This window comes from Pseudonaja textilis, chromosome Z (assembly GCF_049901715.1).
Source record: "Pseudonaja textilis isolate UNSWEBS1 chromosome Z, rPseTex1.2, whole genome shotgun sequence".
Classification (NCBI taxonomy): domain Eukaryota; kingdom Metazoa; phylum Chordata; class Lepidosauria; order Squamata; family Elapidae; genus Pseudonaja; species Pseudonaja textilis.
This window is the reverse complement of record NC_142008.1, coordinates 64,738,817-64,751,464: the sequence shown is the minus strand read 5'-3', so window position 1 is coordinate 64,751,464 and position 12,648 is coordinate 64,738,817. Positions and strand designations below refer to the sequence as shown.

The window sequence follows — 12,648 nt, the reverse complement described above, 5'->3', positions numbered from 1 at the left end:
AGGCAGATTAGCAAAGAAGATAGCCAGAGGATGGCAGAAGCCATGAAAGTTCCCTTTTCCCCAATCTACATGCAAGATCCCTCTGTCATTGCAGGTTGAAGACTTTATTTCTAAGAAAGGATCATGGTTATAGCCACTCAATAGAGCACACCATTCCTTAGCACAGGGAGGAGGAGCTAGTGGAACACTGATTCTGTATGTATGTTCTAAGGTATACACTTACTCATAATAGGTTGCCAAGGGCACAAAGCAAAGGAAACATGCCATAGGATCCTGGGCAAAGCAGGTCAGCAGCAACTAGGAAGTGCTGATCATGGCCAATGGATACCAGCTGTGGGCACCTTGGTCCCCGTTGGATGAATCTCTGCAATGGCTGCGGGGTGCTGTGCCCAGACCCAGCAGCACTAAACACCCTTTCCGGGGAGGGCAAAGCCTAGCCACTGCCACTGATTTGGAAGTGCAACTTTGCTTCCAGGGACTGAGTCTTGTGCTGGAGTCTAGTGCTAAGACTGGGATGAAGCAACCATTAGCCTCCCAATTGGCAGGAGAATCTAGGGCATGCAATAGGGCTGTGCACAAACCACAGGCAGTGAGGCTTATAGGACTTGACTCGGTCTTTGGGCATCTAGTGACTGCACAGCCTCCCCACTGGACTGGCTCATTGAGGGTTTCAGAGCGCTCAGCCTTCTGTCAAGTGATAAGTCCCCAGCAACGTAGACCTCATGGCCTCCATGAACCACAAGTGCACATGGCTATGGCCATGTGTCGACAAATGCTGCGTGCTATTCTCTTACTTTATGCTGCCTACAAAAAATGTGCCTTTGCCTTACAACATTCCCGCTGAAACTTACCTAAGCAAAATTAGGATAAACTGGATCCTTGACTGCAAGAGAAATTGTCTCATGCACATATCTGCATTCCCTTTTACTTCAGAAAAATCATCTCATTGGATTCAGCCTTCAACGTATTTCCTGGAATTGATCATTTTTTCTTCAACACTTATGTTTCTTAGAAGTCATTCTATTTCCTGAAATAACTACTTTCTTTTTACTCCTAAACCCAGTTTCACTGAACAAAGTAAGCATTTCATTTGACAATATCAATCTGGCAAAAATCCAGAAGAACATAAAAACTCAGATTGTTTATAGACAGAAGAAACCAATCTTATTGTTCCTCTTCTTTTTGTGAAGAAAAGATTACAAAAGAACATTTACCAAACAAAAAAAAAAAACCCAGCCTCCCTTACTGGCTCAAAAATGAAATGGATGACAATTATATATTAAAAAAGCTTTAAAGGGTCCAAACACTGAAGTTCAAATGAAACAAGTTTCATCCATTCTCCCTGAGAGATGGTCTTCAGAGTCTGAGATTTATGTGCCCACTCAGTGAAAAAGAAAAGGTTTTCCACAGGCTGCCCAGTACCCATATATCATTTCAATCTGTATAATAAAATATCAGGTAGTTGCCTTTATAAAATGTTTCGTCATATTTTAAACATTGTAAAAACACATAATTTGTCAAGATATTGCATGTTTTAAACTTTAAGATAGCATTGTTACATGAACAAAATGGAAAATAAATGTGAACTATGTCAATCTTTCCTTAAACCAGGAATGAATCAAGGGTAAAAACCAATTTCAAAATAACAAATATAGGGTACATAATGGAGGGAATCTGTGGGAAAGTCTAAATGAAATATTAATTATATCTTATAATATCTAAGTCTTTCCTACTCAACATAGATGTTTGATATAAAAAATCCTTCCTGTGTTACAGTTGTTAAAAACAGAAACATGAATCATTTTCTCCAAGGAAAAAGCATATATCAACTAAAACTTATATGAAGTTCACAATTTAAAACAAAATGAAACTCCCATTCCCAAGCCAATACGCTCTATTTTCATCTCTTGGTGATGAAAATTAATGCAATCTAAGCCGTTTGCCTTTAAAAAAATGTTTTTCAGATAATTTGAAAAATTTGAAATATAACATTGAAAGCCACATCATACCCAAATTGAAAAGTTATCGTGATCACATTAAAGCAAGCTGAACAATGAAATATCAACCATAGTGCTTTGTGATAACAACAAAGTTTATACAGCAGATCTGTATACAATAGATCTGTATAAACTGTATAAAGCTTATACAGCAGATCTATATACAGTAATTCTGCAATATATTGCATTGCAGATTTGAGTTAAATTGCTTTGATTCATTTATGCAGCAAATGAACTCTTTTATTTAATGATTTAAATAAAAAATATTTTATTTTATTTAAAAATTCCACATGCTATATTTATCATTTATAGATGAAGTCTATGGGTTTAATTTCAATTGCTTGGCAATTAAGCCTCTTGTAACAAATACAGCTAAATTAGTGATGATGTTGACCAGTTTTTTAATTGATTTCAAATTAACAGTGTGACTAATTTAACCTGGACTCAATTTATATTAACAATTCCCAAAATATATTTCAAAGGTATTTTATTCTCAGTATGCTATATACCCATGATGGCGAACCTATGGCATGTTTGCCGAAGGTGGCACACAGAGCCCTCTCTGTGGGCATGTGAGGTGTTACTCCAGCTCAGCTCTGCCACACATGCACACGCATGCCTGTCACCAGCTATCTGGTCTTTGGGTCTCTGCCATGCATGCGCAGGTGTGGGGTGCATGCTGGGGAGGGCTGCGTGTGTGTGGAGTGCACACATGTACATGGGGGGCAGGGCACATGCATGGAGGACATGTGGAATGCATTGCATTTTGGAGATGTGCGCAGGCGCTTTGGGCACACAGTGCTGAAAAGGTTATCATCACTGCTATAAACAATCTTGATTTTTCTGTTTACTAATAAATGGCTACATTTTGACAAAAATGAACACAATGTTGCTGCTTTGAATTGAAGTAATAAGATTTTCAGTTATATGAACAATGTAAACCATTTGTAAGGTCTTTCTTCCCCAAAGAGATACTGCTACATGAAAAAATCTCCATAATTCTATGCTATGATTTTTTGTTGGAACACATTTCTTAATAGCACCTCGTTTTTACCCTCCATGTCCTCCAGCAGCACTCTGCTGGCCATTTTTTTGCCCTTTTCAGCCCCAGTTTTTTGGCCCGTTGTTGGCCCATTTTGGCCCATTTTGAGCCTAGTTTTGGGCCATTTTGGGGGCCTGTTTTCAGGCCATTTTTCAGCTGGCAGAGTCCTACAGGAGGCCATGAAGGGTGAAAATGAGGTGCGAGGGGGGCACATGTAATTACTGCTAATTAGCCTGATTTCACCCAGTCTACATGTGTGCTTTTGGTTTTTGACTAACTGTAAGACTTTATTTTTTTCTACATTGAATTGCATATTGTGTTCAAGACTGTCAAGGTCCATCTGGATCTTGAGCCTATCATCTAGGATGTTGGCTATTCCTGCCAGCTTAGTATCATCTGCAAATTTGGTAAGTTCCCATTCTATGGCCCCATTTATGAAGATGTTGAAGAGTACTGGGCCTAAGACAGAACACTGTGGTACCCCACTGCTTACAATAGACATACTGTAGTACCATTAAGAACTGCTCACTGAGTAGTTTTCAGCCAGTTACAAATCCATCTGATGGCACTGCTATCTATCCCACTTTTTTCCAGGTTACCAAGAAGTAGGTTGTGGTTTACTTTGTCGAATGACTTGCTGAAGTCTAAGTATATTATGTCCACAGTATTTCGCTGGTCTTGTCAGATGGTGCTCCATTCAAAATCCAAGAAAGAAATACTTAGACTCCATTAATTAGAGAAAAGATATGTTTCACTGGAAATCAAGTGGTATCAACAAAAGAATTCTGAATCTGAGAAAATGAGCACATAAATCACATATACAAAGTGACGGCAACATTCCCACCCACAATAGTTCAATTTGTCCATCCAATAAAAAGTTGTGTATAACATCATGTGGGCATCTCCAGGTGATGATGAGGCCTCTGTCCGTTGACCTTGACATATTTTGATAAAGAGCTGCAGCTGCGCATAGCATAAGATAGAAACCTAAGCAAGAAACTTCCTCTCCCAACTTATACAATTCTGTTTTGTAAAACCTCTAGCTTGCTTCCCATAACCATGTTCCCCCCTCCTCCCCCCATTACTTATGACAGCCAAAAGATGCAAAGCAAAGGAAGAAAATCTTGAAGGCTGACAGGTCTACTATTTTAGTCACTATGCTGAAGAATAAATAAGATTGGTTTGGCATGATCTGTTTTTAACAAACCCATTCTGACTACTAGTTATTACTTTACTCATTTCTAGATCTTGGCAGATCTTTTTTTATTATTATTTATTCTAGGAAAAAAAATTATTTGACATACATTTAAAACAGACAAATCAATATATGTATGTATGTATGTATGTATGTATGTATGTATGTATGTGTATGTATATGTATATGTATATGTATATATTTGTAGATTTTCACTGGTACAGGTATGCAGGTCTTGGCGTGTTCAGATATTTTCCCATATAAGATTGAGAGCATCTTGGCAATGTTTCGATGAGGTCCCACTCGCCATCTTCAGGCTGGTGCTTTTGGCTTTGTGCTTGTGTGAGCAAAGCATGATCAGAGCTGCCGTCTCCCTATATATACTGGTGGGGAGGTTGGTTGTGTTGTCATTTCTTGATTGGTTGATGGAGTTGATGTTTGCAGATTGGCTGGCTTTTTCATAAGAACATGTGTGGCTGAGATATTGGCTGTGTGTCTATCAGCCTCCTGTGTTGTAACGACCTGGGTAATGGGCTGTGTGATGACCGTCTGAGTTCTATTGTTGTGACATCCTGGCTCTTGCACTGTAATCTCCTGGGTTGTTGGCTGTGTTGCAACATCCTGAGGTTTTGTGGTGTAACCTCCTGAGTTCTGTGATGTGATATCCTGAGCAGGTGGCTGTGATGTTCTGGCTTTTGGTTTGGCTCTAAGTTTGAGGCCTGGATATTTGTTCATGGCGTGTGTCCGTTTGTTTGGTTTGGGGGTCAGGGTGTGTGGCAGCTGGTCATGCAGCCATGGTCTAGTTTCTGGATGGTGGTTGTCTTTCGTCTATAGAAGGGTTTGGATTTGAGTCTGGTGAGGGAGAATGGTGGTGGTGTCAAATGTTGTTTTGGGTCCAGTGTTGGTTTTCGTGGCTGGGACTCATTTGTTGATAAGGGCTAGTTTCCAGATGTCTGGTAGGCGGGCCAGATCTTCCTGTACATTTAGATTTATCTGATGTTTTACCAGGGCAGATCTGTTTTTTTATTATCTTTTCCAGTATCTTCTTGGGTATTGGTGTTTGGCTGATTGGTCTGTAGTTTCCTGGGTATTCCCCTCCCCCCTTTTGGGTGTGTGTGAGATGGGAACCACATCAGCTCTTTTCCAGACCTCTGATAGTTTCCCAGTCCTCCAGGATTTTTGAAAGATGTGGTACAGTGGTTCTGAGATGACCTCTGCCAGCTCCTTTAGAATTCAGGGATGTAATCCATCAGGTCCAGGTGATTTGTATTCATCAAGATCAGGCAGGTGTTCTCTTAAAAAACATTTTTTTTGCCTATTTTAACCTTTATTTCTAGTCTGTCTTTTACAGTCATGTTCTTGGTAGGTTGGGCTATATAGTTACTTTTTGTGTAAAGACCAATGCAAAGAATGAGTTAAACAGCTCTGCTGCCTGTTATTTTCTTGCTGTCTTCTCCCTTTAGTGGATAATTTGCTTGATTTTTTTTTCATGTTAAAGGTTTTTGAAAGAGAATTCAAAACAGTTATATTGGCAGAGGAAAACTTCAGGAGAAAGCATATTTGGATTATATTAAAGCCATTTGAAAAGTTCATGAAACAAAAGAAGCTTTCATCAAGCTTTGGATGATACTTCCTACTAAATAATTTTTTTTTTAATTAAAAAGATAACAGGGGTAAACAGACCCTTACTGTAGGACCATTTACAACCAGTGAATACAGTGTGGAAGCAATTCACTTTTACCTGAATAACATTTTGAAAGAAAACAGTGGGTTTATTTTCACTAAGGGAAAATAGTTTTAAATAATAATGTGTCTTTCGGCATTCAAAGAAAATTGTATGGTTTAGCACCTTCTTAATAAGAGACAGCTTATAAAATGAAACTTCATGTTTGAAAACATTAAATATCTTTTAAAATCCAGTGTTCTTGCAATTGATAAGTGAATTCCCCAGAATTCAAAATAAAACACTATGTACAGTATGTTAGCCCCTGCCCTCCCCATACACATACCCTATAGGTCTAATATATAAAGGCTGAATTCTCCAATTTGTTGTTATCTTGATGTACTGAGATACCAGAATTTTCAGCCAATCCATGCCCTTTGTAAGCCATAAACCTTTTATATCCTAACTGTAACACAGATTATACAGATTTCTCATTCCCGGCTCCCCTTCTTTCCCAGTGACTGAATCTATGCAAGGGATAAACTAATATTTTTCTAACCTGAAGATAGCCATTGAAAAACAATCTAATTAAATCAATTGACTTAACTAAGTTATTATTTTCCTTATTTTTTAATATTTTCAAAGGATATTAAACATATACAGATAGATGTGTTTAATTTTTTTAAATAAAAAGACTAATTTGTCTTTTTTAATGGGAAGTTAATTATTCAAATGCAAAGTTTATTCTTCCATTTCTGGTAACAGATCAGCATAAAAAATGTAGGTCTGAAAGCCAAGATCTCTTCAGGCACTTTTAATAAAGGCAAGAAAACTACTCCAGCTCTGGGTTTCCGGTTTGTCGGCCGGTGACAGCAGGGATTCCCGCTTTTCTCCACGATCCCTGCTGTGCTAGCCGCCTGGTGCCTCCGATTCTGACGGATTTGAGGCTAAGGCTGCCCTGTTGGGGCAGCTGAAGAAAGGGGGGATCCGGACAGGGTTGAGAGGTATCGCAAACCCCCTCCCCAGCCGGCACAACCCCTTCTCTCTCAAGACGGTGGAGCGGTGGTCTTAATGGCCGCCATAAAGAAGCCAGCAACTGGATAAAGAATGTGCAGGAGGAGAAGAAGGAGTTTTAAAACGAAAGTTTTTTCTTGGTCGAACTGGGACCTTAAGGACATATTCAACACCTGGGAAAGTATTGGCTTTTTTCTGGATGCTATAATGTTCCTGATTGATGTTTTCAGCAGCGAAGAAAAGTGATGAAAAGGGAAAGTTACTCTCCCTCCCTTATGTAATTAACAAATGGACAAGGAAAACCTGCCTTTTGATAGAAGGTAAAACCTAAACTCCTTTGTTATAAGTGGGAAGGGAGAGGCTTGGAAAAAAATTTTTTTTACTCTAAGACTTTGCTGGAGGAGATGCCTTGAAGATAAAGAGAATAGAAATTGATTCTAAAAAGATTTAAAGCACAGACTGGATGTTTTTTCTTTCCCTAATTTGATTTCACCCCTAGAAGAGAAATTGTAAAAGAAGAAGTTTGTACTCTGCCTGGACTGTTTGATGATTACGGGATTTTGGGACTTTTGGGAACTGTTTTAAGTTTGGAAATAACTGATTGGCTTAATAATAAGAGTAGGATACAGAAAAGAAGAAGAAACAGTTTAAAATGGCTCTATCTCTTGATGAACTAAAAAAACAATATTTAAAAATAAGGAAAGAAGGCAAAGATGTTATGGGAGAAGCCCTTTGTTTCCTAGATATGGCGCTTGTCATGTGTCAGCAAATTAAACAACAGCTGGAAGAAGCCGAGGAAGAAGCCATTTTTAATGAACTAAATGGTGTGACTAAGAAAGAAAGGAGAAAGAGAGGAGCGAAAAGGAAGGACTTAAGAAATAAAAATATTTATGAAAGAGAAAAAGAAGATGCAAAAACAACAGAATGCTAGAAAGCAAAAGGAAAGAGGAATGCAACAGAAAGGGAAACCAAGAAGGCAGAGGTTTGGAGAGGAGGGGGCAAAAAGTTTAGGCGGGCTAAGAAGGAAAGGGAAAAGGGGGGAAAAGGTTACAAAGGTATAAAACAAGATGGAGAAAAGAATTTTTTTTTTAGGGATAATGGGTAATGTATGGGTTTTATTTTCTTAAAAAAAGGGGGGTTCTGCAAAGTACACATGAGTATTGTAATAGTGGTATTTGTATTATAAGTAGATAATCAGAAGTTTTTAAGATCTAATAAAAGACTAAAATATTAAGGTATAACTTTAAAATGTTTAATGAATGATTTTAAGTTTTAATAAAATACTGAAGGAAATGTTTAAAATATTAGTTTAAATATAGAGTTTAATGGATTAATGTGTTGACTGTTATGGATTTATTATTGTAGTATTGCTTTCTGAAATAGTAGAATGTACTAAGCAGAATCTGATTGGGATTTAGGTGTTATTTTAAATTTTAATTTAGGGGAATGATAGAAAGGCATCATACTCTGATTAGTGATTCCAGGGCAAACTATTCTTTTTTATATTGGAAATGAGACAGATGTAAATGGAGAAATGGACAAAAGATATAATTTTTTTTTTTTTAAAGCAAGATTAAATATATAAAACAGAATTAAGACGAGGCAAAAGTGGAGAGGAGTTATATAATAGATATAGAATGGTAAACAAGATAGGTAATGGTATATAAGAAGAGCATGAATTCAATTGAAGTCCATACAAAAAGAGGTAATCTGGGGCCAAGTTACTTTCTAAAAGAAAGTTTTATGTTTTTATGTTTATGTCTTATGTGTGTGTGTTCAATTAAGAATTAAATAATAAAATCTCGGAGGAAGACTAGATGAGAACAATTATAAACAAGCCAGAGGAAAATATAAATGTGATGATTGAATAGCAGATAAATTAGAAAGGAAATATGATTGAATAATGATTAAAGAGAAACAATGTGGAATTTGGTAAAGGGAATTTACATGTTTATATGGAAATGGGATAAATTATAAGTATGTGATATAAAGCAACGTGTTACCTACCTTGTAAAGATTTACAATGGAAAGAGGTTTTATGTTTTTAATGTTTAATGATGTTTTGTTTTGTTTGTTTGTTTGTAAAATCAATAAAACTTGTTTAAAAAAAAAAGAAAACTACTCCAGCTCTGCTTCTAAATATCTATTGTTTCCCCTAACTGATGAAGAAGGACTGTAAAATCATTACTCTTGAACCTGTGTATGCCTGTAACAACTTTCAGTCATCTTAGCAGACTTTCTAAGACAATATAATGATATCATCAGAATTTCTGGCGGAGTATTCTTTTTTATGAATAGCTGTTTACTAGTAAATGAATTCATGGGAGTCAGTCATGGTGCAGGAAAGAACAATGTCTGGAAATGGAAATGAGGCAGTAAAAAAGGCAAAGGAAAGGGGATCACATTCATCATCACCATTACCCCACATACACATTCTTATGAACACTGTTGACAACAGAAGCCCATCCAGTGTGAGTGCTTTCCTTTGCATAATGTCTCAAGTTCAAAAGATTAACTGATTTCAAAGAAAGTTGGGATTAAAGTTGAAGTTTATTCCCTTCTGCCAACATCAAGCTAAAGATGATTCCAAATCAAGCTCAGCTATTGACACATGCATGTACCTTTCTTTGCACTGATAATGAAATTATTTATCATTTCCCTTTTCCATAATGTTTCCAAATTAGACTATATTCCTGGAATATTTTGGTAATCTCCCATTTAAGTAGCAACAGGAAGATGATGACAGGCCCTCCAAGATTTTTTTCTTTCTCTCCAGCAGACAGCATGAACATGGCTGACAGACACCTTGATTACACACACACACGCACACACACATATTTACCATCCTTATCACACATGCCTGTGGCAACATTTAAATGAGGTGATGAAGCATAATATGCGTTGTCAAGTTTTCTTTATTAAGATGCTTCAACTATTATCCAAAACATCTGCAGAGGAAAGTATTAGTAAGTCCAGGATCAATCTAAAATTTAGCCAAATCTTAGATTGGAACATGAAAAGACTTGAAAAAAAAATTGAGTTCTCCAGCAGCTACTTTCTTGTCACTGAATGTCTGGTTGAGTTTCACAAAAGATTCACATGATCTACAGCCTAGGAGTAGATAAATATTAATACATAATGGAAAAATATATACATATAATAATAATTTGTCCTATGATTGATATAAATGATGCAAAAACCCAGAGGAATGAGGGATAGTCTCTTGCTGAAGTGGCATAGCATGACCACATAGTAAGGTCATGCTATGACAGCTAGATTTAAGAATGGTTTTTGGGCTTCAGTCCTTCACACAATGTGGATGGATATCATTTCCTTTAGTTCATTGATGCTAATCGATATGGCAATTTTTTTTCTTTTTGCCTGCACGTATGCGTGTACACACACATACATTCTTACTCTTACATATATACAGTATATATACAATTGCATATACAGTATGCTTGTATTGATGTAAATTTTCATATAGACATATACATTCATAGACACACACATTTCCTTTTCCTCTTCTCTTTGGAAGAGAGTTTTGTAAGATCTGCCAACAGACTCTGCAGTCCGTATTGGCTATGAGCTTTAAAAGGGACTCAAGATATCAAGTTCAGTATCCTTGGAGTGAAAGCGAATGTCACCGCTGTGGACAGATAGTGGGTTTGATGCATCTTCCTTGGTGGTGAACTAAGTTGGCAGGACAGTGGCATCCTGCAACACAGGGTTTATTGCAGGGACCAATCTCATTCCAGTTGGCACAAGTCTTTACACAACCAGGACCACATGTGTTATAAACTGCACCATGTTTACATTGGGTTCCTGGAAGACATTTCAAAGATATGAATTTCACAGCATCTACTTGGTTGGATTTACAGTTAGTCATCCTCAAACCAGATCCATGGAAATTACAGTCAGGAATACTATAACTAGTCATTACAATTATTAGTAGAATAATAAAAGAAGAGGTGACATTTTCAAAATACCCCAGCTGAAAGCATTTTTTTCATAGAATATGACAATCTCACAGTGTTATTTTGACAATCTCACAATAACTGACAGTGTTAAGATTTGAATGTGTCTCAGTATCAACTGCCTTCTTTATTTTCTTGGTGCTGATTATGTTACAATACATGGTAAATATCATTACAGCATCTTCTATTAATCTCCAACTTTCTCTTTGGAAACATTACAGTGTATTTTTCACAAAAGAATTAAAAGGTATCACTGGAATAAGGAGAGAAAGTGTTGCATTCTTAAAATGCTGGGTTGAATCCAAACTCTGTCTTGAAAGAGAGAAGTCTCGGAAGTCTCATAAAGCCCACATAATCCATAGCATTCAAGCTGTCTTTGAGGATCTCCTAATCCTCTGCGTTTTGGAAGGTAGGGGAGGGGAGAATTCTTTAAAATGCCTCTTTTACAGTTCAATAGGAATGATCTGCTGCATATTAAGTCTAGATGGCAGCTTTTGGAAGCCTGAGTCTAGAATCCCAAGAACAGACTGTCAGCAAGAGTGGCAACAATGAAACATATAAACTTTATCATTATTTTTATTTTACTATTTTTTATTTTTTTTTATCATTATTTTATTTTACAGCAACCTATGTTGGAATAAGGTTATGGTGTGTAAAATAAATATTGCTTTCTGTCTCTCAAACATATCTGAAAGGGAATAATATTTTCCTTGTTATAGATAAATGCTCAACCCAATTCACCCGAATAATAAACTCTGCACTTGCCAAAAAGTCCACCATTCAAAAGGGATAGGAGATTTTGTTGATTATATTTTATGTAGATGTTTTGTTTATTATACTTTTATGCAGAGAAAATTGAATATAAAGGATAGATTGAACCAATGACCATTATTTAAAGAGCAATGTAGCAACTGGAGTTAAACAAACTGGTCCAACACTAAGCAGAACCTCAGCTGAATTCCTTTTTTCTTTTATGGATGTAATACCAATTAAGATAATGGCTAAGACAATGGCTGGAGAACCTTTTTCAGCCCAATGACACTTATTTTCAATGTGAAATCTTGAAACTTGAAGGCAGAGGCTAGAATGGCATAGGCTGAAAGAGCATATAGCCAAACAAAACAGATTCTTTCCTCTTTTTCCTACCTGTTTCATTTTCTTTTCTCTCATGGTCTGTCTTCCTAAAGCGATTTTGACTTAAATAATTATGGAAACAGATTTTGACTTAAATAATTATGGAAAGAGATTTTGACTTAAATAATTATGGAATGCTTGGTACAACATACTGTAGTATGTAAGACTGTATTTCTCCAAATCTCTAGCTCAGACATTGACTTTGCAGCCTGGAAAGGATGGAAATTCAACACATGTAGAAAGCACCTATCCTATTAAAATACGGGTCCTGTTGTACTTATTTATCATGAACATTATATTTATACTTGATATGATCTATATATATTTGTGTTCCCCTTAGGGGCTACTCAAATATTTCTACTAGTTGAATGGAAGAAATACCTATATAAGTATATAAGTATATAGGTATATTATATATTATATATATAATATTGAATGGAAGAAAAACCTATATAAGGGCCACAAATTTCTAGTACTGTAAGTCTTAAGACTGATTTTTTTTTTGCTGTAGCAGATTAATAACATAGCTATACTTGTATTCCTTTTAAAAAATCAAGTTTATGGTAGACTCACAGAATTTTCTTTTCATTCATCTTGTATTTCTTTTGTTCAATTCCAAGGTCTTC

The 12,648-nt window shown here is 36.4% G+C and overlaps 2 protein-coding genes across 2 annotated transcripts in view; one reads left to right on the top strand and one right to left on the bottom strand.

The window, feature by feature from the left end:
* The first annotated feature begins 313 nt into the window (after window positions 1–313).
* FANCD2OS (FANCD2 opposite strand) lies at window positions 314–844 on the top strand. Its single transcript, XM_026702226.1, has one exon. The coding sequence runs from the start codon at window positions 314–316 to the stop codon at window positions 842–844; it is 531 nt and encodes a 176-aa protein (XP_026558011.1).
* An 8,964-nt stretch (window positions 845–9,808) lies between these two features.
* The window catches only part of BMPER (BMP binding endothelial regulator), a 534,092-nt gene continuing 531,252 nt past the window's right edge, over window positions 9,809–12,648 (bottom strand). Inside the window, exon 14 of the mRNA XM_087918003.1 lies at window positions 9,809–10,736. Coding sequence (XP_087774129.1) covers window positions 10,555–10,736 — 182 coding nt within the window. The 3' untranslated portion in view covers window positions 9,809–10,554. The remainder of the gene's footprint in view (window positions 10,737–12,648) is intronic.